Genomic DNA, 24,733 nt, shown 5'->3' on the forward strand with positions numbered 1-24,733 from the left:
GTCTGGGCCTTTAGCAGATTCAAGACGGTTCCTCATTAGTTCGGCAAATAGATGAGCGGGGCCATTAAGACGAAACGAAATGCTTTTCTAATAATACCAACACATTATTATGTACATAGTAGTAGGCTGTTTTTCACCTCATGGTTATATCAAAGCAGGATTCTATAGATTTGTACCGAGTGTTGGACTGATATGGGTTATAATTTTTAATCTATTTGATTAAACAATGGAATCAACACCATTTTCTGAGATACATCAGTTTTATCTCCTAGACTCAGGAACGAAGTAGTTAGCACAGATTCCTGTCCATATGCAATTTTGCAGGATCCATCCTCTCTGATCAAGACTTCCTTGATGAATTGAGATCAGCATTAATCTCCTTTTCCATTTGTAATTAGTTATGGAGAATCATACTTCTGTCTGGAGTAGGGGAGTACTTTATTCTTAGGCTCCTAGAATGCAAGCCACTCATCGCACCTCTCGTAGAGATGCCAAGGCCCAATACAGAACGCGTGAATACGATGGGAACGCGTCTTCCGGATCCTTCGTCATAGTCATACTTGCACAGGTCAGATGGGGGCCTAAGGACCTAAAGTACACGGAATTTAAAAACAAAAGTCACTGTCCCCTTCATCACTGACTCTCATTGTTTAATTATCCATTAAGTTAGCTTTTCAATTTATTGTACGGAATGCTCAAATGAAGATGGCAAGCTCCACAGGTATCAAACGCGGTGCAAGCCATCTCGCCTCCCCAGACGCAAAAAAGGCCAAGACGAACAGCAGCATTACCTCATTCTTCGGTGTTCCCAAAGCCAAAAGTGCAGCCTCGATATCTGTCACCTCGGGATCTAAATTCAACAAAGAGAAGTGGGTTGCATCGCTGACCCCGGAGCAGAAGGAACTCCTGCATTTGGAAATCGAAACACTTCACGAGAGCTGGCTGGCACATCTTAAGGACGAGGTTATCACCCCGGAGTTCCTTGACCTCAAGCGTTTCCTCAAGAAGGAGAAGGGGGCTGGGATTAAGGTCTTTCCTCCAGAGGATGATATTTACTCATGGTACCGACAGACGCCTTTGTTTCTCGGGGTCATTCCGCTAAAAAGCCACCAGGTCACGATACACGCCATTGAATACTGTCAAGGCCGTCATCCTCGGTCAAGACCCATACCATAACCATAACCAAGCTCATGGCCTTGCATTCTCGGTTCGGCCGCCGATTCCTGCGCCCCCGTCACTAGTCAATATCTATACCGCTATCAAAAATGACTATCCTTCATTTCAAGCACCTGCAAACAAGGCAGGTCTCTTGACACCATGGGCCGAACGTGGGGTGCTGATGCTCAATACTTGTTTGACTGTGCGCGCCCACAATGCCAATAGTCATTCAAATAAGGGGTGGGAACGGTTCACGCAGAAGGCCATCGACACTGTCGCCAAGGTTCGCACCCGTGGTGTGGTCTTCCTCGCATGGGGGAAGCCTGCCGGAAAGCGCGTCGCAGGAGTTGACCAGAAGAAACACTTGGTACTGCAATCTGTGCATCCTAGCCCCCTCAGTGCCTCCAGAGGCTGGGTAAGTGTATTTTTTGTCCTTTGATAGCTATGCCACAATGTCCTAGAAACCATACAGCTAATGAGTGTCAATCCTATAGTTCGATTGCGGTCACTTCAAGAAATGCAACGAATGGCTGGCTGAACGATACGGAGAGGAGGAAATAATCGACTGGGCCTTGACAGCCAAGACTACAACCATTCCGGCTCTGGCTTCCATCGCAGCCAACACAGTCAGCATCAAAAAGACCGAGGCCTCGTCAGCCGAGGAATCTAAAGAGCAAGAAGGGACAAGCGCCATCAAGACGGCCCAACCCATCAAACCGAGCGCTGATGATGAATTTGAGGATGATTTCGCAGCTGAAGACCTTGATGCTCTTGAAGCTTTAGCTTCGGCTGAAACTGAAACGACTCCTGCAAAGTCTCAATAGATTATCAGAAAGAAGGAAATCATATGCTGAAAATGATACAACATCAAACAGAGTTGGACTCAAAGTTTAGTGTCATTCAGATAATGCTGCTATCAAGTACCCATACGTAAGCCTTATATTTGCGTAGTCATGTATACCCAGAGAGAACCCCAAATTTCACCTAGTGTAGTCTTTTATGTATTCATATAAAGTCAAGACAGGCCCAATAATGCTCATGCACCATATGAGAAGTAAGAAGAGAAGTCTAAAAGAGAAGACCAGGGCTTGGAGAGCTACTTGTATCAAGAAATTTCGAGTTTGAATTCCATTCAATTTGATAAAATACATTTCATGATTTGAATCGTAAAGAAAATGCCATTTCAAAGCTCATCGTGCTTCTTATCCTCATCCGCAGGAGCGGCGGTAGCCTCCTCGGAAGCGGTAGAAGAGACGGGAGTGGCAGTGGCAGTAACAGTACCAGCCTCTTCAGGTTCCTCCACCTCCTCCTCGGCAACACCCTCAACCTGGTGCTTGCCGTTGGCCTTGATGAACTCGGCAAGATCCTCAACAGTACGGGATCCCGAGTACTCAATAGGAGAGTCCTTGGAACCAGCCGGGAACAGCTTGATCGTGGGGAACCCTTGGATGGTCTCGGGGATGTCGTTGGCGGTAGCATCGATCTTGGCGATGGTCACCTTGTCCGAGTTCTTAGCATACAGCTTGCCAAGCTCTTCATACTTAGGAGCAAGACTTAATGATACAGTCAGCAAGATAAACAGGGAAACAGAGAGGATTATTCTACGGATGGGACTCACGCTTTGCAGTGTCCACACCACGGGGCATAGAACTCAACGAGGACATCCTTGTCGTTGTCGATGACGAGTTCATTGTACGAATGGGCAACAACAACGGTGACGGGACCTTCTTGCTCCTCAGGAACAGGCTCGGACTTGATGCTAGGCTCAACCTTGTCGTTGAGAACATCATCGATGAACTCGCCGACACTCTCAGCCTCGATAGCCTTCGTCTGGTCATAAGGGAACTTGGTGTTTTTCACAGTGTCGTGGATAACAAAGGCAGGGAACTTGGTGGGATCAAGGTTCAGGTTGCCGGCATGAGCACCAAATGCCTTGGCATCAATGGTGGCAATGTTAATGGCCCCGCGGTGCTTCTCGGCGATGGGGCGGAAGGCTTCCTTAAGCTCATCACGTTCCTCCTGAGTTTCCGCGAAGATGTAGCCCAGGGGAATGCCGGCCTGTCACTTCCGTCAGCACAGCATCATAGAGTACTAGTCGACCGCATCGAGGATAGTAGTGCCGTAGGGTTCGAAACCAGTGGGAGCAGACTTATTACTTACCGACATGTAGGAGGAGTAGGTCTCGGGGCCGATTTCGCCAACAAGAGGAGTGCTGGCCGTCTTGATCCAGGTCAGAATAGCCTCCTGGTCGAACTCTCCGGTGTAGACAGCCTTCTTCTCATCGAAGTCCTTGTAGAGAACAATGGCTGGCTGGGTCACAGCCTCAGAGTCGGCAAGAGTAGCATCATCCGAAGAACCAAACAGGTAGTTGTCTCTCTGCTCTTCAGCGAAAGCCTGGAAGCTCTCACTCTGCTTCTGGTTATCCGAACCGATGTAGCCGATAATAACAATCTTGTCCATGGTCTTGAAATCTTCAAGATTCTCTTCATTCACGCTCGAAACCGCAGGAAGAGACTGCTTCACCATGTAAGACACAATCCTGTCGCAAACGATGGGTTAGCTGATTAGATAGATGTAGATCTAAGATACTGGGTCAGAGCAACATACGACTCAGTCTGGCGGGCACCAGCATAGGGCTTGTTGGACTGAAGACCGCGGAAGATCTTCAGAGTAGGATAGCCCTCCACTTTGTATTCCCGGCAAAGGTCCTCCTCAGCAGTGCAATCAATTTTGACGAGGGGGATGTCCTTGGCCTTCAACTCGGTGGCAGCCTCCTCGTATTTGGGGGCGAGGGCCTTGCAGTGGCCACACCAGGGGGCATAGAACTCAGCCAGGACTAGCTCATGCTCTGTGACAAAGTCGTTAAAGGTGTCCTTGGTCAAAGCAATGACATTGGACTCGACATCAGCACTTGCGGAAACTGCAGCTGCAGCTCCGAGCAAGCTCAACGCGAACGGTGCAAAGGACCTCATGGTTCTCTAGATGGCGGGGTGATGTGGAAGCTGCACAAGAACCGAGCACCTCTGGCTGAGAATCAGAGGATGGAACGAAAGGGAAATTTCGATGGGGGAAAACAAGGCGGAGAAGGGCTAGTATATGTATTTGGCGGAAAGGAGGAGCCCAGCAGATCGTACCTGGCAGGGCGGAGTTAAGGACAGTTTGTTCTTTCTGAGAGCTAAGCTTCCTGACTGGCCACACCTAAGGGCCCGCCTCGATCAGCAAGGGACTGACGACCATAGACCTTGGTAGATACTAACTGGGTACTAGGAAGTAGGTACTTTAGGTACTCCGTGCCTCAGGTAGGCAGAGTCATACAGTAGTTACTAGTTACTAGCTAGTTAGTGGCTGATAGAGTGAGGTCTTCCATACCACGGCCTGTACTTCCTACGGAGTACAAGATGATTTGGTTGCTCCACGCTGCAGTTTATTCATTGCTGTTAATTATAGTACGTCGATCGGGTGACACTATTCTATCCCTCTATGAGGCCACTCTTAACTAACTTATCTCCAGCTCTAATCACTCTCCTTGAGGTATTACCGGAATCTAGGTAGGGGTATTATTGGCCAGGGAATTGCATCGGCTTGCCCTCGTCCGAGGCATATGCAGTGTAAACACAATGCTTCATTATGCAACCAAAGTTGATGGTACAGAGCGACATGAGTGACATGGGCGATGGGTAGAAGTAAATCATGGCTTCCATATTAGCATCCACCACGAATGTTCCCGGGTTCCCCGGAAAATATATCAAAAGGACAGAATCAGCCACAAAATAAGTTATGTTATGAATTGAACTCGTAGCTATTTTGAATTTCTACCATAACTATGATAAGCTTCTGAAAATAATTGAACAGAAACTTAGTTTTATCAAGAACTAGGTTATATGCCAGATAATAATCTTAGACATTTATTTTAGAGGCATATAGTATAACTAACTAATATTAAATGTTCTTGTTGTTGATCTTTTTTAAACCACAGAACACATTCATCTTTGCACTTATCTAGCTTATTATGACTTTAATATGGGCTATATGACTAGATTTCTCTATCTTTATAACCCTGTCCTTTGTCTTTACATTCGCTAGCTATTATCAATCCAAAGTGACATTTAGCTAAGACACACCTTGGTGAATGGTAACAGTTTTATTATAAATATCAGGATCTCTTTTCAATGAAATCATACTAATATAAGGGAACTTGCTGGGTTCATGCATATAGAGTATATACAGAGTACAGAGTACCTGTTCTCTCACTGGAAACTTCCCAGTTACTTGTAAGTGGGTCTAATCCAGAGAGATGCTTCCTAAGCATGAAGGGGTCCGGCGCAAGTGCTCCACATGGAAGCTTGCGCTGGATTCATGATTCTACCTAACATCACCTCCAATAATACAAGTACATCAATCCCTTCTAACTACAATGGTTCATATTGTCCGCACACGCTGAAGTGCTTACCTATTGCTTTTCCTGAGCCTATTGTGCATCAGGGAATATCTCGAATTTGGTCTTATTGGCTACTCTAGTGTTTCAACGTCGCTAACCGTGAGTGAGATACCCCTTCTTATCCCGATCTTTGAAAAAATCGCCTAAGCCCTTCTCTGTCCGGCAAGCTAGCTTTCATTCCGATATTTGATGAATGGAAGATATTTATCGACATCTTGATTCCCTTTTCAGACGGGATTAGGGGTCCTTAGGTTGCACTGGAAATTAAAGCCATCCGTCCCGCAAGACCATTCCCACGGCTATTTCTCTTGCGCAATCCATCGCGAGTTGGCGTCTCGAGCCTGAATCATCTCTAGCTATACCGATCAACATTTTTATGGCACTGCAGAGTCTCCCGGCCTACTTTCGCACACACTACCAGCTTCCGTCCTTCGCACAGAATCGGTTCACCTAGGCTTCGGTCTATCTGCCTACCGGTCGTTTTCCTCGTGCTGCGCGACAAGCGGTGAGAATGAGATAAGGGAAAACCGGGCTGTAGCCATCTTTCGGGCTTCAGAAATGCCGGGCATGATCATGGATAAGGGTAGTGCTGTCAAACCAAGATTGAACGAAAACGCGCATGAAGCCAGCAACGGTGTAGCCAGCTCAACCAACCATGGCGAAAAGATTAGGAACATTCGTGGGCCAAATAATGGCTCTATCCGTGCTGATGAGAAAGTTGGTGAAAATGGGGCAGTCCACCGTTTTCGAGACCAGTCTACGCTTTCGTTGCCTAGACCCGAGTTAGAGCATATCACGCATGGCTTCTTTCCGTTCGCACAACTGGTTAGCCGATCGGCCCAGAAGTGTTGGAATGATCTATCAGATCTTATTACCGAACTTGCGGATATGCAGGTGACAACTCAAGACCAAGCTTCATCATCCCCTACCGTTGGTGGAAAATTGACAGGAGCTCAGTCGCCAGGAAACGTGGAGAAGAAGCTCCAATTACTGAATTTTGCACATCGAAAACGAGGCGAGTTTATCAAGCTTCTTGTGCTTTCCCAGTGGAGTCGACAATCCAGCGACGTCAGTAAATTAATCGATCTCCAAGGCTTCATTCGCACACGGCATATGACTTATAATGCTGCTATACAATGCGTCGGAGACATGAAAATAGATTTAGTCAGAGCACAAGTTGCAAATCCTGATTTGAATACGGCCTTGGAGATTCTGTTCAGAGGGGGGATATCCTCCATGCCTGATCTCGGTTACGACCTTCCGAAACCATTGACTGCAAAGAAAACCCTAAAGAAGTTGCAAAAGATCAACAGGCTTATCAGTGCAAGACTGGCTCTACACAGCATCATTCCTCAATGTTTCCAGACGTACCGAATCCATGATGGTCGCGTGACTTTTTTTGTGCCTGGGGAGTTCGAGCTTGACCTTTCCATTGGCGAAGAAAGCGCTACCTCACAATTCTTCTTTGTTGATATTCGATTCAACTTTTCTCCCTCATCGCCTATTCCGAAGGGTCGCCTTCTGAATGAGCTTGACATTAAGATCAATGAAATTCTTCGAGATGGAAACTTGACGGGATGTTTCAATTACTTACACGGGCTGGTGTTGACAAATAAAGTCAATGTCCTGTTCAAACAAGCCGCAGAATTATCACGAGGGGCGTGGTCAGAGTCTCTGCGCGTGGAGCTACTACACAGAACGCTGGTTCTACACTATTGGGCACTACGGCCTGGTGCCAAAAGCTGGATCGAAGTTGGAATTAAACGCGGTCGGTCGGAAAATCACATTGATACTAATCTCCCCCCAGGCACGCCTTACATCGGTCTACGTTGGATGCGAGATGGCAAGATAGTCGACAGCAAAAATGTTCGATTTAATATGGAAAACCTATCAATGGAGGATATACTACGAAGCGTCATTGCCTTGCATATTTCACACATTTTACATACTGCATACTCAAAACTGATTGCCACTTCTCTATTTGCTTCCCGCGCTTTGTCTCTCCGTGGTCAATTGTCTGGAATCGAGCCGGGAGACTGTCGCCTGGACGTCCAGCTGACCGTTTCCAAGCATCTTCGAGTTTCGATTGAACCGGCATCAGGTGCGATCATTCTTTCGGCCATACCTACCACGTTAGACCGTTTTGAGACAGTCCGCAATCCGGAAAGGTCGGCGTCTGATGCGATTTTTTCTCGAGTATCCCGTATCCGTTGTATTGCTGCAATGGAAGAAGTCGAATGTGATGTGAAGATGCTCGGTCTGGAAGTCATCGGCCCAAAGGGATTGAGGCTCGATATCCGACGCATATTCTTTCCGCCAGTTTTGAGAGTCTCGTTTTTTTCTCACCGATCATGGGGGCGTGATTGGATTGCAGCGGCTACAAGTAGCATGGATGGAGATCACTGGTGGGTTGTACAACTTCAATCCGCCGTGGCCATTAGCAGTCGACCAGCCTCAGACACAGATGCCCAAGGCTCTTCTATTCTTCCAGCTGCTCAGATGATTAGCAAGGCCCCTATCGCCACCCAGCAAGGGCCGGGTGCTACTTCATTCGCGGATCTTGGGTTGTGTCTCTCCGGGATGATTGCCGTGCATGCGAATGTTCGGTTTTTGGCAGAAATGGAGATTCCATTTTCTCCACCATTGTCAAAGTTGCAGGTCGGACCTCATCTTGAAATCCCTGATGTTATCATTCGGTACAACGTGTCGAAGCTTCCTCTCCCTCTTTGCATTGTTATTCCGACAGGACTGAGAAGGATGCCGCTTATCAAGGATGCCGTCCGCCTTGTGTTTGGCGGGCTGGATGCCCAGAGCGAAAGTGTCACTTTCGTGGCTTATGGCCAATTAGCTCGCCCTATAATACCCTTGAATAAGCTCGCCTTGAAACCGGACCACTCTCTTGTGTTTAAACGGAACAGTACCAGTTTTGCAATGCGCTTATCTACGCATGCCGGTCAATCGGTTATTGTCGAACTCCTGGAACGCTTGCAGCGCCTTGAGTATGCTCTAGCCATTGTTGAGTCACTTCACCAAAGGAGAATCCCCATTTATTCATTTTCCTTATCACGGATATCCTTTGGGTATTCGACTCAGAAAGATCTTCTTGCTCGCATTCACATACAGACATATGAGTCCTCGGGTGTGGCCCACGACCCGGTCAACCTCAAGTCAAGAACCGAACCGCTTTTCCGAACTAGTCTGGACATTCACTTTGACCACCCGAACCCTCATCGTCGCATCCAGGAATCACTATCCTCCATTCTGAACCAAGATGCAGCGGGTGCAGGTTTCCAAACTGTCGTTGAACTCCTACCCATCACCTTCCCTCTGCTCCAAGCCCTAGACTCCATAACATCAATACGAGATAGACTTAGAATTCATGTCACCGTACGAAACGCGAAGACATATGTGATCAGTTATCCACGATATAACTTCCGGTTTCTCTTGACGGCAAAACAGCATTTCTCCCGCGTCCATTGGATCCTCAAAGAGATGGAGAAGTCACGAAATCGGTCAGATCAAGATCAACTAGTCTCTTGTCTCCAGGAACGGCTCTATAGAGGAAGGGGAGATGGATGGAAAGGCCTTGGAAACGGGGCTATCGTCGATTATGACAAGGCTGGAAACCTCCTCACGGCACTCGATGCATGTTTCCGATCTATGCCAGAACTTTCGGATGTCAACGCCCCCTCCGGACAGGCTTCCATGGGGTTCGGCGTGGCCACCAAACAGAATGCCCCGGGCATCCCCGACACTCCTGGAGGGCTAGGAAACCACGCGCCCAAAAGCATCCAAGACACAAGCATCATTACAATTGACTGAGAGCTGGGCGAGTATAGATTATACCTACTTCAGTCGAAGCCTTGCGTCCCATTTGTAATAGGAGAGATGTCCACTGTGGTTCTTTTTCACTTTTTACAGTCCAGCATAGAGACGCGCCTCCCATATAGTGAAACCCAGGTGTTTATATATTAATTCAGAAGTCATGCCAATAGAATATTACAACATATGCCTCTTAAGGATAGATCAAGTGAATAAATTATTGGCTATGGATTTACATTATAGTAGCTGCAGGTCTGATATAGTTGGTGCCTGTATTCACACCTATACTACCTAAGGAATGCGTCCTGGCAGCGAGAAAAGCAGCAATTTGGGAAGACAACAGTCATAAATATCACAGGTGACTTTTCCAAGAGACGGACTCCCCAAGTACAAGTGTGAAAACATGGCCGCTGGAGCCACTAAGGTGCGGCTAATCTTTCAGGAAGTCATGTCCAACTCCTATCTAGGATATCTAGATACAGGCATTATCATAACCGTAACAATTGCATTAAGTTCATTTATTTCCATCAGAAGCGGTCTTCTTTCAGCTTCCCTCTATTTTTGAGAACATCATACTCGATCCACCTCACAAGGTTCGAATCGTTCTCTGGAACAAGTCGTCCTGGATTCATTACATGGCAGCCTTCGTATGTGATGCAGAAAGACGAGATCTCCGAATCAGATAATACAAGGGCTGTTGGTAAGGGGAAAAGGTGTAGCGCCGCTGAATAATCCCACAGAACAGGTCGAATGGAGAGCGGGAACGGCGACATAGTCCCCTGGTCTAGGATCGTTTTGACAAGTTTCCGTGCGCTATGCATTGCAGATCGTAGGTCCTCGGACTTTGGGGGCAGGCGAGGAGTCTCACCTAGATCCTCTAATGTAGCAGAATCGAGTGCGCTCCCCATGTCAACATCTTTCGGTTCCAGAGTCGCTGGGTCCGGAGCTTCGCAATCAAAGATCACAGAGCTGCGCCTAAATCTGCTTGAAATGTCATCACGTAAGACAGTGATTTCATGGACAGGACCAAATAGAGTTAGCCGCGAGGGATTAGATGTCCAAATAGCTTCTCCTGCGGGTTCAGCCGAAGTCGGTGTATCAGACTCTGAATTCGCTGTGGAAAAGGCACGCTTGACTCTGGACGTGAACAGCTCGGGGACTGCATCTCGAGGGATTGTGGAAGACGCACCACTCGAGAATGCAGATGCCCAAGGATCCTGGCTACCAGGAACAAAGACAAATGTAGAATGACGCAATATCGATGGGAATTCCGACAGTATTAGAGCAAGTGAATCGAAGCATTCCTTATACTCGATACTGGAAATTTGGCCTCCTCCATCCGCGACACCTTTTCCAATGAAGTTGCCAATCAAGATAAAAGCCAACGGGCGCTCAGAAAGAATGAGGTCGTTGTAGCTTTTAAAGACCTTCTTCAGAGCTCCAATTGTTTTCGAATCATCAAGATTAACTTCGCTCAAGATAGCCACCTTAAGCCGTTTAGATGCCTCGGTAGGATGTTCGCTCTGAAGGCATTTCGCTTCGATCTTTCTCATGCGTGGCCCTTGAGCACGTTCACTCCCTACACCTAGGAAGTCCACCCAGCCGAACCCTCCACCTGAGTTAAAATCTGCCGAGTCCGGTCGACTCTTGACCCCCAGAGAGATATCTCTTCGTTCACATGGCGGGCCACAAATGGTGACACCCACAAATCTTCCACCTATCATACCTCCAACCCCGCTATTACCACCTAGAGTCGACCCCCTGACGTTTTCTTCTTCCTCATAGATTCCATCGACAACCACGATCATTCCTGGTGTAAACCATGCCCCGTCTTGAGGAATGATCCTTGCATGACTTAGGTCGAGGCAGACACTGCCTGACAGATCGGTCAGAGACAAATCACCTGTGGGTGATATAGAAAGCAATCCTAGAAGAAGATGCGATGTTCCACTTCGTCCCAAGAGGTTCGCTATCGGAGTAAGTTTGTAGCTTTGGTTAGGGCCCAAGGATCGCTGTAAAGGGAGGGTTTCAGAAAAGCTGAGCGCCGTTTGGAACGCCTCGTTGCGCAGTAGCCGCTGATATATGAGATTGTATCGTTCTTTGAAGAGGGAGGTTTTGTGGGATGGCGGCGGAAACAGGGTAGGGTTTGATTTTGAGATTTCAAAGAATTTCTTTTCCACATTGTAAAGAAGACGCGGCATTTCGTACGCTCCAACGATCTTCATCCAGCTTCTTGGATGCAGCGAAAGATCTGACTCCTCATTTTCTTTATCCTCTGCTGTGGCTGTAGAATCATAGGTGCTTAGTTCGCTGGGCGCGCCTTTCATGGAAATTACCACTCCGTCAGGGCTAGTTTTTCCGGTGACAACTCTACCACCGATAATGTTCCCTTCCAAGGATTGGAGAATAGTTTTCACTGACGCGCCTTTACCTTCTTCCACGATAACGCCCCCCCCGGCCTTTTTCCAGGCCTTAGCAACCTCGTCGAGTACTCGCTCTGCAAGGCCTTCCTCGCGCCATCCTGAGCCGCAATTTTTGCCGACAAAATTTGCTAGGGTCTGTAGAGTAGAGGAGGAAAGCGTCAGGTTATGCTTCCGGGTAAAAGCGCGAAATGCTACTGGCCGAAGTGTCGATACAGGTAGCAGAATGGGCAAGACGGAGGTCTTTGGGCGATCAGGTCCTGGTTTGGTAATTCGGAAAGGATGGGCTGGAGTTCCAAAGGCAGGTGAGGATGAAGGTACTAGATCTGCTGCATCTCTCTGTATTGTAGGTGCCGAGGCTCTGCCCGTTACCGACATCTTTCTAATTCGTTCCCAGTGCTTGGGTTGTCCAAGGCGTCAATTCAGTTCCACGAAAATTAGCTACTGATATCAGGTAATCGAAGAAATTGTCATTTCAGACATTAATTTCCATTTACTTACCTTTTCTTCAGCTTCCCATATCCCTGGTAGATTGATTGTATTCCAGAGTTCAGTATATTCGTTTTTTCGTACTCTTTGGAATCCAGTCCCAGTGTTGGTCCCTCGTACTCCATGGTAGTATGTCATCAACAAAAACGCGTGACGCGACGCGCAACGCCCAGATTGGATGGAGACTTGGACATCCTTGTATCCGTGGATTCGCCTGTAAAATAATTCTTGAAAACCAAACAAATCCTTTCGAAATCAAATTGAAGCCTTCCCAGTCATCATAAGCTTCATTTATATTCTTTCATACAAACGTTATATTCAAAGACCTCAAAATACTTTACATCATGACTGATAATGAGTCAGCAACAAAGGAACTAGAGCCGTCGTCAGAAATATTGGAGAGAAAAGCGCAATTGAAAGATATAACTGCGCGAGCTGCTGCGAAGGATGCGATTAAAGATTACAGCGCAGCCAGTGATTTATATTCTCAGGCGACGGAATTGCAAGCCGAAATCAATGGAGAATTATCTCTTGAGAACGCGGATCTTCTTTTCGCCTATGGCAAGTCTCTATACAATGTCGCTGTGAGCAAAAGCGACGTTCTCGGTGGAAAGATATCTGGAGATCCTCAGGCGCATGCAGGAGACGGCTCTACCCAATCCACGAATGTCAAAAAAGATAATCTAATCAAAACTGCAATGCACAATGGTGCAAATAAATCGATTGCCGGAGAAAGCGCGGGCGCTCAGGCCGAGTCCACGTCGAGCAAGCCCTTTTTCCAATTCACTGGAGATGAAAATTTTGACGACGAGGATGACGAGGATGACGAACAAGACGAAGAGCCTGGCGAGGAAGATGATGATTTTGCTAATGCCTTTGAAGTACTCGATCTGGCGCGTGTTCTATACTCCAGGAGGCTAATCCAGATGGAAGAAGAAGGAGGAAAGAATAAATCTCACGAGGCATCGTCGGAGGAAAAACACGTCATGGAGCGTATTGCAGATTCCTACGACTTGCAAGCTGAAATCTCTCTGGAGGCTGAAAGGTTTATGGATGCTGTTACTGATCTTAGAAGCGCTCTCAAACTCAGGATTTCTTTATGCCCAACAGAAGACCCTTCTGTTGCTGAATGCCACTACAAGCTTTCGCTTGCTCTTGAATTTGCTTCAGCTAATAAGCCTGAAGACAGTGATAATACAGAGAAAGCAACCACTGTGAATCAAAAAATGAGGGAGGAGGCTGTCACTCATATGGAAAAGGCAATTGAAAGCTGCAGACTCAGAATGGCCCAGGAGCAGAAGAAAATTGATGAAAACGGTGATAAAGATGGCGCTCAGGTTGTGGTGAGCAAGAGAAGTGTTGCAAACATTAAGGAGATTGTCAATGATATGGAACTCAGGGTGAGTCAATGTCTTTCCTCTACTAATCTCATACTCTTAAACAATGTACTTACTACTTGTAAGCTTGTCGATCTCAAGCGTTCCCCAGAATCATTCCAGGCCCTGGATCAGAGCAAAGAAGATGTGATGAAGGGAATTCTTGGTCAGGTTGTAGGGAAAGCCTCTGCAGAGCAAACAGCCAGTCTAAACGCTGCCATGGCAGGCGCGAATGATCTATCTTCACTTGTTCGGCGAAAGCCAGTTGCAAAGCAAATAACTGAAGAACGAGCTTATGGAACCAAGCGGCCGGCGGACGAAGGAACAGCAACCGGAGATCCAAAGAAGACTCGCTTGGATGGCAGCCCTACTTCTTTATAGAGTTCTTTCCAGAATACTCACCAATAATGTTGCAAATACAATATTAATCAGATTGAGTACTAAACCCCGCGCCTCCCATGGGTCTCCCTTTAGCAATTGATGGCACTTGAAACCATACCCACCACCTATCATACTATCAGAGATAGTCGAGAACCACGCCATTGTTCTCTAACTACCAGTCTTCCTTCTCGAGGGCACGTATGTATACTGTTTCATGTCCCAACAAAAGTGTTATTTCCTTGAAATAGAGTCAGTCAATAAATACAGTTTACCAGGATATCTACTTTTTGTGATGCTGGTATAGCTATTTCCTTTTGCGTATATTGATGTCCGCTCTCATTCATTGGGCTACCATATTTACCTTGGAAGCTCGATTCTTCAGTACAAAGAGGCCTTCTTATGTTGTAAATTCGATGATCTTCGATTGCCCTCCAAGTAGATTTCATAAATAAAATATATGAAACAATTTTAATACTATTATTGTCTTTCCTAGTGTATCTTGGGCTAAGCGATAGTTAGTTGTTTTCTTCCTAGAACTAGGTAACTATAGCTGAAGTACGGAGTACGTACCTAGGTAGGTGATGTAGTTAATAGCTACTTAGTTAATAGGCAATATTTAACCACTCAGCCAACAGAAAGACAATGGAGATTAATATCCCTTAGATAGATAGGGACTACAAAGTACTAGGCAATAGGTAGGTAGTTAATCAGGCCCATCTAGGAGTATCTAGTTAACAGGTACCCAAGTTACCCTGTTAATTAGTTATTGGTTAAATGATCTTAATAGGTCACGTGGTTTATCATGTGACTAGACCTTGCCACGGCCCACTAGACCACTATCAAGTTAAAATAATGAAGCCATCTTTTGCCTATCCTTTCTTTCATGGTTATATAGATACTACACTACTGTTGTTATGTTTGTATTTGATCAAAGCAGCTTAAGTCTGTTCTTTAACTCTTATTAAATACAGAAGTAAGATTTCTTTAAGTTTATTGAGTCTTTTATCTTGCCTAACCTACCTACCTTTTTACTGTGTTACATGTTCACCTAGAATGCTTACTGATTTGAAGCAACTTAACCCAGCATCGCTCTCTAATCTGTTGTTTTCGATACTTCAGTTACTTATACTGAGTCACTCTCAATTGTCGTTCAGGTCTTTGAGTGACAAGAGCTGGTGTCCATCAACACTGGTTGCATCTGCAAGTCTGGGAATCTGGAGGTTTTAATTTTGCTCTCTTATACCTGGATGGACTGTTAAAACCTGAGAAGAAAACCATACGGCGATGAGACTTAACTAGTCAATCCACTTATTTGGAACCACGGTATTTCTTCAAGTCCCAGCTTGCTTCGCTCCCTTTCTCTGCTACAAACTATTCCCTCCTTGAGTTGTGTATCCTACAACCGCCATTTGTACCCAGTGAACATTCACATCACATTTCAAAAAAGAAAAAAAGAGGTTTATACAAGACACTCCGGCTGTCGCTGTAGGACAGGTTCTAATTGAAACCGCTACAGGTTGAGTGAATTCACAAGTTGCCCATCTTTTCTGACTTTCCTATTCCCATATTTTACTGTCGCTTGTATTTTTGTTCCTTCAGGCAGTGCTGCTCTAAAACCTTGACCTAATAATATCTGAGAGATTCTTTTTCATTGACTGTGCTGTTGGAACAATGTCTTCGTCTGTGCACTTCAAATTCAAATCTCAAAAAGAACCCTCACGGGTAACATTTGATGGCACTGGAATATCTGTTTTTGAGCTGAAGAGAGAGATCATCAACCAGAGTAGATTGGGCGATGGGACAGACGTTGAACTGTCCATCTATAATGAAGATACCAAGGAAGGTAAGTAACTTGTGTCAAAGCTAATATTTTAAAGACTATGTTGAATTTTGAAGTGTAATGGATGTTAATTTCTATCTTTTTCAGAGTACGATGATGACACTGCCATTATACCTCGGTCAACGTCTGTCATTGCTCGAAGACTTCCTGCCTCAAGGCCCGGTAAAGGTGGTGCAGCACGCTATGTATCTGGGAAAATGCCAGTTAATCCACGCAATGCCTCTCGAATCGAGCAGTCTACGTCGAGCCAACCAATTCTAAAGTCCAACAATATTCTCAGCGCCAGCGTATCAGAACTCAATAATGCTCAAACTGAAGATGAAAAGATCAACGCCCTTTTCAACTTGCAGGCCAATCAATGGAAAGAGCAACAGCAAGAGATGGCAAAGTAAGCTTGAGATGGATACAAAACTTAAAGTACATTTTTATGGTTCATACTAACCTCATTATCTGCAGTGCTACTCCTATACTTTCTGGTCGTGGTAGGGGAAAACCTGTTAATGTCCCAGATCATCCACCTCCTCCTGGATATCTATGTTACCGTTGCCGTGAGAAAGGTAAGACTGAAATTTGTCTGGTTGTGACTAGAAGTATGTGTTAAATTAAAACTTTGATAGGTCATTGGATACAAGCCTGTCCCACAAACAACGATCCCAAATTTGACGGTAGGTATCGCGTGAAGCGTTCTACTGGAATCCCTCGTTCATTACAAACGAAAGTCGAGAAATCAGAATTACCAATACAAGATGGTTCAACCGAGGATCTTAAGAATACCGGAATCATGGTGAACGCCGATGGTGACTTTGTCATTGCTAAACCTGATAAGGCTTCTTGGGAATTGTACCAGGAAAAGGTGAAAGCATCTGCTGCGGCTGCAGCCGAAGCAGCCATCACTGAAAACAACAGAGAACTACACACTCGTGGCCTACTATGTCCAATTGACAAGCGTTTATATCTGGAACCTACAAAAACACCATGCTGTCAACAGACATACTGTAATGACTGTATTACAAATGCCTTGATTGAAAGTGATTTTGTCTGCCCTAATTGTGAAACCGAAGGTGTTTTACTAGACAATTTGTCACCTGACGACGAAGTCATTTCTAAAATCAAGCTCTACGAGACTGAGAAGCAGGATAAGAAGAAGGAAAAGGAGAAGAGTGTTTTGAACCAGGACACGGAAGGTGGTAGTCAGCCACCAAATAACGACAGCGAGGGCAATATAAAAATCGACAATGCTTCTCTAAACTCAATTGACCAATCCGCTCCCGCGCAATCGAACAAAAGACCAGCAGATGAATATGAATCTAGGACTTCAAAGACCGGTGATGAAACTGCAACTCCCCCGATGAAAAAAATCAAGTCTGAAGACAAGGACAAACCCGCGATCAATACAGAGTCTCAAAACAATCATCAAATGTCTGGATTTCAGTCCTCCCAATTCAACTTACCGGGGCCATTTGGAACACCTGGTTTTATGCAATTTCAAGGGATGGGGATGCCTTTCCCTGACCCTAGCTTCATGAACGAGGGAATGGGGTCTTTGAACCCCATGGCGTTCCCTGCATCCGGTCCTTTTCCGCCAAACATGGATCCAGCCTGGCATCAAATGAACGCTTTAAATTTCCCTACCGCAGGCGGAAATTTCAATGGAAACGTGAACAATGAAATTATGGCTGCATACGGGCCCTCGAGTATGTACAACACTAACGAACTTCAAACGTTACCCATGGGATACATCCCCAATATGCAGCAAAATACCGGGTTTCAGCAGGGTCCCGGAATGAACAACTTTTCGAATCAACAACGAACGGCGTTCAGTACACCATATAACAGAGAGGAGGATACACCCTATTTCCGTCAACCTGTTAATCCGCAACGACACCAAGCTCGACATCGAAGGGTAAGGCCGAGCGATTACCGGGAGCTTTGAAGTTAGATAAAGTTAAGAGCATTATCTAACTCGGATATGTGTTATGGCAAACAGCCTGGGACTTCTGGGATGTACCTATTTTTGACACTCCCATTGTATGTCATTATACATGCGAGCTATCTGCTTTCCCAAGTTATAGTGTTTTTAGTGGGCATTTTTGGTCATTTTCCTATCCAGCGCCAAGCAAGAATGAAGAAGACGAACACTTTCACTGCCCTATCTATCTATGTATTCGTACAATACGCCATGCTAGGTAGGTAGGGTAAGACTTCTTAGCTGATAAGGATAGCCCAGAAAATATTAGCACATATGATACTTCTTTAATGTATTTTGTTGACTTTGGATATCAGTCTAAACGGGAGTTTTGGTAGCAGATTAAAACACGTGAGGGCCGTAGTCAACTGGGTTGTTTATAGAACAATTCTCATCTTAATGTTCAACTAAGCAATAAAAATCAATTGATTCTAGCTGGATTTCCAGTCTTTATTCCAGTATCCTGGACATGGGCAGTCAACTGTGGAAAGATTGTAGGGTCAAAGAAGGAAGAAGATGATGTTCTTTCTGTGCTGTACCTAAGCTAAGCTTCGATAATAGAACATCTGTTTTGATCCGCTAACCGCCAACGCTAATGACAGATATCCGAAGTGTACCGGGAACAGTCAACTCATACGTAAACATGTCCAAAACAATTCTAGATACCCCAGTATTAACATTTATATTCCCATGAGTCTTTTTTAATCAATCCATAATAACCTTTCTCGATTTCCTTCTTTTTAGTTTTGTCGAATATCAGCATATAAACATATAATCCTACCCCTTCACCCTGCTTGCCGTGAAACTTCATGGCCGCATTATGGAAGACTGTAATACAGACCTTGCTTCAAACAGCGAATCCCAAGGGACAGGCACATCAAATATCGACGCTGGACCTACTGGTCCAAGCGTAGACTCACAAAAGGACTCTCAAGGGAGTTATAGCCAGCCAAAGACGCTTATCGACGCCGCCCTTGAGTTTCTGGCTGTGGCCAGCAACGAAAGTCTTATATCTGCCTTTGTGGTCCTGCTAGCTATTATATACATTGTTTTTGGCCAGCTTGGACTCTTGCTGATTGGTGTGTGCTTGGGCGTGGTTTTTCATGCTTCATGGGAAGGGTCCTATCACCAGACTGAGAACAATGCTCCCCTTTCAAGAAACGTGAACCGGCGAAAGGAGCTTGCCTTGGAACTTGCCGGGAGGTTGCTCGAGATTCCGGTATCTAATTCAAGAAGGCTCAGCATACAGGATGGAGAGACAAAAGGGTCTGAAATACCACTCGAGCTGGACCACGAGTACCCTACTTTCCGGCCGGAGACAGCTGCTGCATTGCAGTCACTGACCCATGCGATACTCGCCAATTATGTGAAGTATGAATATTTCCTCCGGTAATAGTTTCTTCACTAAAACTAAGCCTTACCCTTAGATATTGGTATGACCCGATTCTACCCTCGGAGCCGAAATTTGCCCTATCTTGTCAAAAGACATTGTCTGATTTCATCGTCTCGGTGTCTGGACATCTTTCACAAAAGCGGACCGCAGATACATTTACCCAGTTCATTACCAACTCGTCATCGATGATGATTGTCTTCTTGAATGAGCTTTCCGCAGCTTATCAGTCTTCGGGGAATCAGCAATTATCACCAGAGCAGGTTGTAAAACAGTATCTGGAGGTATCCCCTGACTGCAGCTTGGCAAATGTCTTGTCAAGAAAACAACAGCAAAAGAAATTTAACATGCTGGCTGAAGATATACTGTCTACATTTCTTGACAAAAAAGCATATGAGTGCGATGTGATGAGAACCTTTCTTCGAGAGGTGCTTTCAGGCATTGTCCTGGAATCTATGGTTTCGAATCTGTCTCGCCCCGAGACAATAAACAGCTGGATCTTATATCTACTTCGGGATGGTGAACCAGAAATAATGAGTGCTATAGATGCTGGAATTGAAGGATCAAAGACACAAAATGCGGATCTTGCTGAGTCTAGAACTGCCACGGGTCACTCAACTTTGAACACCACTGGAGATGATGGGAACCCTACACAGGCAGTTTCAACAATAGCAAGAGAAGGGTCCATTTTGCAAAATCAAGAAACTGCCATAGCCTCTCTTATTGACAAGCACCTGTCCATCGATACGCCGACTCACGATGGACGACAGATTCAGCCCACTATCTCTAATAATATAGATGATTCCACCAATCTACTGCACCAAGAGACATATTCAGCTGCCGAGCTGCATCAGCTAGAGCAAAACAATGGCCAATTAGCCACAGGCCTTGTTGAGCTTACTACCGAGCAAAGGCAGCCCAGACCTAGTCCCGCAGAAAGGCGCTCTATAGAAACGACTGAAGCCCCTCAACTGAGTCTTCATGGAGCATGGGTATCGGTGGACGACGGCTCAAGCGCTGGGGAGAGGGATACTCTCAGATCCAAACCTACATCGGACTACTTTCTGCAGATTGAGCCTTCCTCGTCGCGCTTCCCAGGATGGATGATCTTCAGGAAATATGCAGATTTCGAGTCTCTCCATGAGACAATCGAGGCTATCGCTAGATTGAACGACGTACGGGGGTTTAGAGAGAAGCATACCATGCTGCCAGCTTGGAAGGGGCAGACCAAGAAAATGCTTGCACGAAGTTTGGAGCAATATTTGCAAGATGCACTTCGGCACGAAATTCTTGCCGAAAGTCCCAGAATGAAAAGATTTCTGGAGAAAGATGGAAGCTTTGGTATCGACCCTTCTCCAGAACCGACTGCAAAGCTGGGCTTTTCGTTTCGTAGCCAGACTGCGCTAGAAAACGTGGGGAAAGGTGTCCTTGGTGCTCTGACACAAGCCCCCAAAGGTGTGGCAGGAAGTGGAAAAGCTGTGCTGGATGGCGTTACCAATGTCTTTGGTACAGTGGCTGGTACCAGCAAGAGATTTTCCAATATACCTGCAGAAAATGGATCATTGATGCGAAATATTTCGGTCAATACGAAGAGCGATGGTTCCCATGCAACCCAGGATACCAACGCTTCCCGCAGCGAGCCGAAGCTGGCTGGCCCTAACACCAGCAATAGCCACGTAATGTCGCCAACGATGGAAGGAACGCAAAGTCCACCTCAAGGCACATCGATGGAATCATTCTTCAAAAATTCACCTAGCTCTGCGGAGGGGGTTGGCTCGTTTCCAGCACTTGCCACACCAGAATTGACTGATGCCAGTAGTGAGAGTCATGCTGCTAGAGATGAAAAGATCCATGCAGAAAATAATGAACACACCCAAAATTCCATGGATCAAGAGGGTCATGCGCTTGGTTTATTAAAATCGCCAGTCAAAAGTTCAATGCGCAATCCGTTGCCGGGAGATGTTGATACCAGCTGTGGCCCAAGCAATTCTCCCATCACATGTGAAGAAACACAAATGGCCGTGGAGCTTATTTTTGCCGTCATAAATGAGCTCTACACCCTATCTTCTGCTTGGAATATTCGACGAACCTTTCTAAATGCTGCTAAATCATATATTCTTCGTCCAAGCAGCCCCCATCTCGAGAATATACGTGCTTTGCTGCAGGAATCCATGATTGAGGCACACACTTCAGATGAGGCGATAGGGTCATACATCTCGAAGATGCGTGAGAATGTCCTTCCCACTGATCAGGAGCAGGCACTTTGGCCTTCACCTCCCGATGAAGCTGAGAAACAGCGTCTGAGAGAAACAGCAAGGAAGGTCTTCATACAAAAGGGCATCCCGCAAGCCCTAACGAGTATCATGGGTGCTGCTGCTAGCCGAGAAGCGTTAGAAAAGGTCTTCGATTGTCTTCAAGTTGACTTGGTTGCTCGTGGTTTTGTTTTCGCTCTTCTTCTCCAGGCGATGAAAGCAATCATGTTATGAAAAGTTGGGATTTATTACCATGGCTAGACTCTTTACATTACTGCTTCAACCCTCTGACAAGCAAACTTCCATGGGCGGATGAAGCACTGGCAGCAACAAGGGCTTTCCGCCTAGGAGAAACGCCAGGAGGTATAGTCACATAAATATAGCCTCTACTTGTGTCTCTGGACCGCTTGTGCGACTCTGGAGGGGAAAATCTTAATATTCTCTACTAGCATTCAAATTTACCCGAGAAGATACATTATACAATATGAGAGACACTACTCGAATAATACTAGTTATATCTGTTTATATCTCAATTTATAAGTATATTCCGTGCTTGAAACGGCAGCTACCAATGATTAATATACACATAAGCTCCCTACTTTTAACAGCCCAGGCTTGGTATTCTCAATCATAAAGACAGGTCCTATACCAGACACATCTATCAGCTGCTTTCAAATTTACGAACAAGAAACCCCTTGCTAGCCAAATAGTCCTTGACTTGGCTGACGGTGTATTCACCACGGTGGAACTATTGTCTAGTTAAGAAACATCCAGGCGAAAGGGGGCTTATTTAGGCTACTTACCATGCCAGCTCCCAAAGCTGCATCCGTAGATGTGTAATTGAAAACATCGCTGAAGTGTTCAGGAACCCCTGCACCGCTCGAGGCGATCACAGGGATTTTGATGGCTGCTTTAACATCATTGATAAGCTCCAGGTCAAATCCACTATTACTTCCATCCTTGTCGATGCAGTTGAGGAGAATCTCGCCAGCACCCATGGCTTCTACCGCTTTGACAAGTTGTCGAACGTCAAGGTCACGAGTTTCTCTCCCACCTTTGACGGTACATTGATACCAGCAAAAGGTTTGACCTGCTTGATTAGGGTAGGCTGTCTTGATTGTGTGGTGAGGTGTGTCCTCTGGTCTGTCAACATAAACGCGTTTAGGGTCAACGCTCACAACCACGGCTTGTTTCCCATATGCATTAGAAATAGTCTCTATGGCTGTGTCGCCTGATAACTTGCCTCCGCGCGAGTAATATTCTTCGGCAGCGAAAACAGAATCCGAACCAATGCTCACTTTATCGGCACCAGATTTGAAGTACATGGTTGCCACGTCAAGAGCGGGGACTTTCGTCCCATCGGTATCGACTGTATCCTTGATACCACCTCCAATTGTTAGAGGCACAAAAACAGTCTCTGATGTTCTTCTGAGGATCTCAAGCATGGGTGTGTCGGCCAGCGGACAGTTTCTGAAGGATGTAATGTTGAGGAATGTAACCTCATCGGCACCTTGCTCATAATATCTTTTTGCCATATCCACTGGTTTTCCCAGGTTTCTGACCTGACCGCCAGCATCAGAGCCACTCTTCTCTCGAACGTCGTACTGATCGCCCTTAGTAACCACAAGGTCCCCGTCATCGTTTGTGCGGACATCGAGGCACGCAATGACCCGGCGAGTCAATCCATCACCCCGGGGCTCAAGATGCATGGCCTCGGTAAAAGATTGTAAATAATCGCCATTCAAAAAAGCACGCAGTGTCCGTAGCCCGGCTTGTCCGCTTTTTTCCGGGTGGAATTGCGTTGCGAGTATGTTTTCTCGACCAATAGCTCCAATGAATCTCTCCTCGCCATAAGTTGCCGTGGCTACCGACCAGCCTTCCTTCTCAAGGAACCCAGGTTCGTACATAGCTGCATATGAGTGCACATAATAATATTTGCTGTTGGGTCTTAAGCCGTAGAAGGCTTGCCGATCCGCGTTCGCTTCATTGGTGCCCAAAGCGGAATTCCACCCGATATGTGGAACACTTTTCGACTTGTCGTCAAATTTCTGCATCTTCATCGGTATCAATCCGATACCGGAGACATCGGGGTTTTCTTCAGAGCCATTGAAGAGAGCTTGGAGACCGACACAAATCCCCATGAACGGTTTTCCAGAGTTGATGTGCTGTCTAATGGGCTCTAGATAGCCACCATCCGACAATTGAGTTAGACAATGGCCAAAATGGCCAACTCCAGGCAATATCAGTTTCTGAAACCGAAGTATGTTAGAACGATTTTTATGGAATCCGAATGACATAGCAGAATAGTAGGCGCACCTCTGCTTTTTCTATATCGCTGGGCGATCTAATCCATTCCACCTCATATCCAACCTTGTTAATCGCATTCACCAAAGAACGAATATTCCCGGCAACATAGTCAAGCAGGTGGACCGTAGGCATAGTAGCGAGGGGCAGCGGGGAGCTGGTCTGCATTATAGAACCAGATCAGTTTGAGAACGGATAGTATAGAGCATATAAAGTGAGAGGACGTACTGGATTATTTATTCACTATATTGACTTATGATTTCGAGGTGTAAATGGTTTGGAAGAAGGCAGTGACTCAGATCATAACCTTAGTTACTGAGTACAACCATCATTGAAGTACTACTTTTTTGCACGAAACTTCCCATATACCCGTTTTTTTCAACCCATACTATACCACCGTATTTTTCGACTATTGGATAAGGGAAAAAGCCTTACTACTTAGGAGGGGTAAGTACCTACTAGGTACCTAACTACTTCGTGAGGACCGAGGTACAGAGTGTATGTTAGTGAATATCTGACCAATTATGTAGGCCTAATTTATCAGGGCCCACTGCTTAGTGCGGGGCTAAGCCTTGGGTATCTATCAGTACTACAGTGGAGGTTCAAAAGTAATCAACGCCCTGCACATATACCGCCTGCCCAAAGAATTGGGACTAACCAGCAGGGGTTAGACAGTTGCAGAGCACTAGGGACCCATTGGCCAAATAATGGCGGTCATAAGCGGCAATTTACAGGGGGTTGAATACCTAGTACTTTTGGACCCCCGCTGTAGATACCTGTACACCTACCTGTATTATTGGAAGTTTAGATAAAAGAAAAACCAAGCGCTTTCAGGCTTTGTGTACCTATCTCCAATGGATAACTAGTAACTAGTTAGTTAGTTGACTAGGATAATTT

At 45.8% G+C, this 24,733-nt stretch overlaps 8 protein-coding genes across 8 annotated transcripts; 5 read left to right on the forward strand and 3 right to left on the reverse strand.

Annotated features, from left to right (window-relative positions):
• Positions 1 to 559: 559 nt before the first annotated feature.
• On the forward strand, positions 560 to 2,082 carry ASPZODRAFT_136540 (hypothetical protein). The gene is made up of 3 exons (XM_022724081.1): positions 560 to 1,061; positions 1,114 to 1,573; positions 1,653 to 2,082. The coding sequence occupies exons 1-3, from the start codon at positions 706 to 708 to the stop codon at positions 1,980 to 1,982; spliced, it is 1,146 nt and encodes a 381-aa protein (XP_022577824.1). The 5' UTR covers positions 560 to 705; the 3' UTR covers positions 1,983 to 2,082.
• Positions 2,083 to 2,118: 36 nt separating this feature from the next.
• On the reverse strand, positions 2,119 to 4,354 carry ASPZODRAFT_103822 (hypothetical protein). The gene is made up of 4 exons (XM_022720844.1): positions 3,766 to 4,354; positions 3,319 to 3,697; positions 2,777 to 3,216; positions 2,119 to 2,711 (listed from the first exon to the last, which is right to left on the reverse strand). The coding sequence occupies exons 1-4, from the start codon at positions 4,128 to 4,130 to the stop codon at positions 2,342 to 2,344; spliced, it is 1,554 nt and encodes a 517-aa protein (XP_022577825.1). The 5' UTR covers positions 4,131 to 4,354; the 3' UTR covers positions 2,119 to 2,341.
• Positions 4,355 to 6,154: 1,800 nt separating this feature from the next.
• On the forward strand, positions 6,155 to 9,418 carry ASPZODRAFT_19720 (hypothetical protein; the record flags this gene model as incomplete). Its single annotated transcript, XM_022727464.1, has 1 exon — positions 6,155 to 9,418. One exon carries the CDS (start codon positions 6,155 to 6,157, stop codon positions 9,416 to 9,418), a length of 3,264 nt encoding a protein of 1,087 aa, XP_022577826.1.
• Positions 9,419 to 9,644: 226 nt separating this feature from the next.
• ASPZODRAFT_124125 (hypothetical protein) lies at positions 9,645 to 12,454 on the reverse strand. The gene is made up of 2 exons (XM_022721387.1): positions 12,340 to 12,454; positions 9,645 to 12,266 (listed from the first exon to the last, which is right to left on the reverse strand). Exon 2 carries the CDS (start codon positions 12,214 to 12,216, stop codon positions 9,946 to 9,948), a length of 2,271 nt encoding a protein of 756 aa, XP_022577827.1. The 5' UTR covers positions 12,217 to 12,266; positions 12,340 to 12,454; the 3' UTR covers positions 9,645 to 9,945.
• An 84-nt stretch (positions 12,455 to 12,538) lies between these two features.
• On the forward strand, positions 12,539 to 14,359 carry ASPZODRAFT_103831 (hypothetical protein). Its single transcript, XM_022720845.1, has 2 exons — positions 12,539 to 13,727; positions 13,791 to 14,359. The coding sequence occupies exons 1-2, from the start codon at positions 12,672 to 12,674 to the stop codon at positions 14,082 to 14,084; spliced, it is 1,350 nt and encodes a 449-aa protein (XP_022577828.1). The 5' UTR covers positions 12,539 to 12,671; the 3' UTR covers positions 14,085 to 14,359.
• Positions 14,360 to 15,755: 1,396 nt separating this feature from the next.
• On the forward strand, positions 15,756 to 17,857 carry ASPZODRAFT_74813 (hypothetical protein; the record flags this gene model as incomplete). Its single annotated transcript, XM_022729994.1, has 4 exons — positions 15,756 to 15,927; positions 16,012 to 16,312; positions 16,381 to 16,481; positions 16,542 to 17,857. 4 exons carry the CDS (start codon positions 15,756 to 15,758, stop codon positions 17,855 to 17,857), a joined length of 1,890 nt encoding a protein of 629 aa, XP_022577829.1.
• An 853-nt stretch (positions 17,858 to 18,710) lies between these two features.
• Positions 18,711 to 21,766, forward strand: ASPZODRAFT_74805 (hypothetical protein; the record flags this gene model as incomplete). The annotated part of the gene is made up of 2 exons (XM_022729993.1): positions 18,711 to 19,261; positions 19,318 to 21,766. The coding sequence occupies 2 exons, from the start codon at positions 18,711 to 18,713 to the stop codon at positions 21,764 to 21,766; spliced, it is 3,000 nt and encodes a 999-aa protein (XP_022577830.1).
• A 427-nt stretch (positions 21,767 to 22,193) lies between these two features.
• On the reverse strand, positions 22,194 to 23,971 carry ASPZODRAFT_74892 (hypothetical protein; the record flags this gene model as incomplete). The annotated part of the gene is made up of 3 exons (XM_022730001.1): positions 22,194 to 22,280; positions 22,336 to 23,781; positions 23,849 to 23,971. 3 exons carry the CDS (start codon positions 23,969 to 23,971, stop codon positions 22,194 to 22,196), a joined length of 1,656 nt encoding a protein of 551 aa, XP_022577831.1.
• Between the last annotated feature and the right edge of the window lie 762 nt (positions 23,972 to 24,733).

This window comes from Penicilliopsis zonata (assembly GCF_001890105.1).
Source record: "Penicilliopsis zonata CBS 506.65 unplaced genomic scaffold ASPZOscaffold_20, whole genome shotgun sequence".
Taxonomy (NCBI): domain Eukaryota; kingdom Fungi; phylum Ascomycota; class Eurotiomycetes; order Eurotiales; family Aspergillaceae; genus Penicilliopsis; species Penicilliopsis zonata.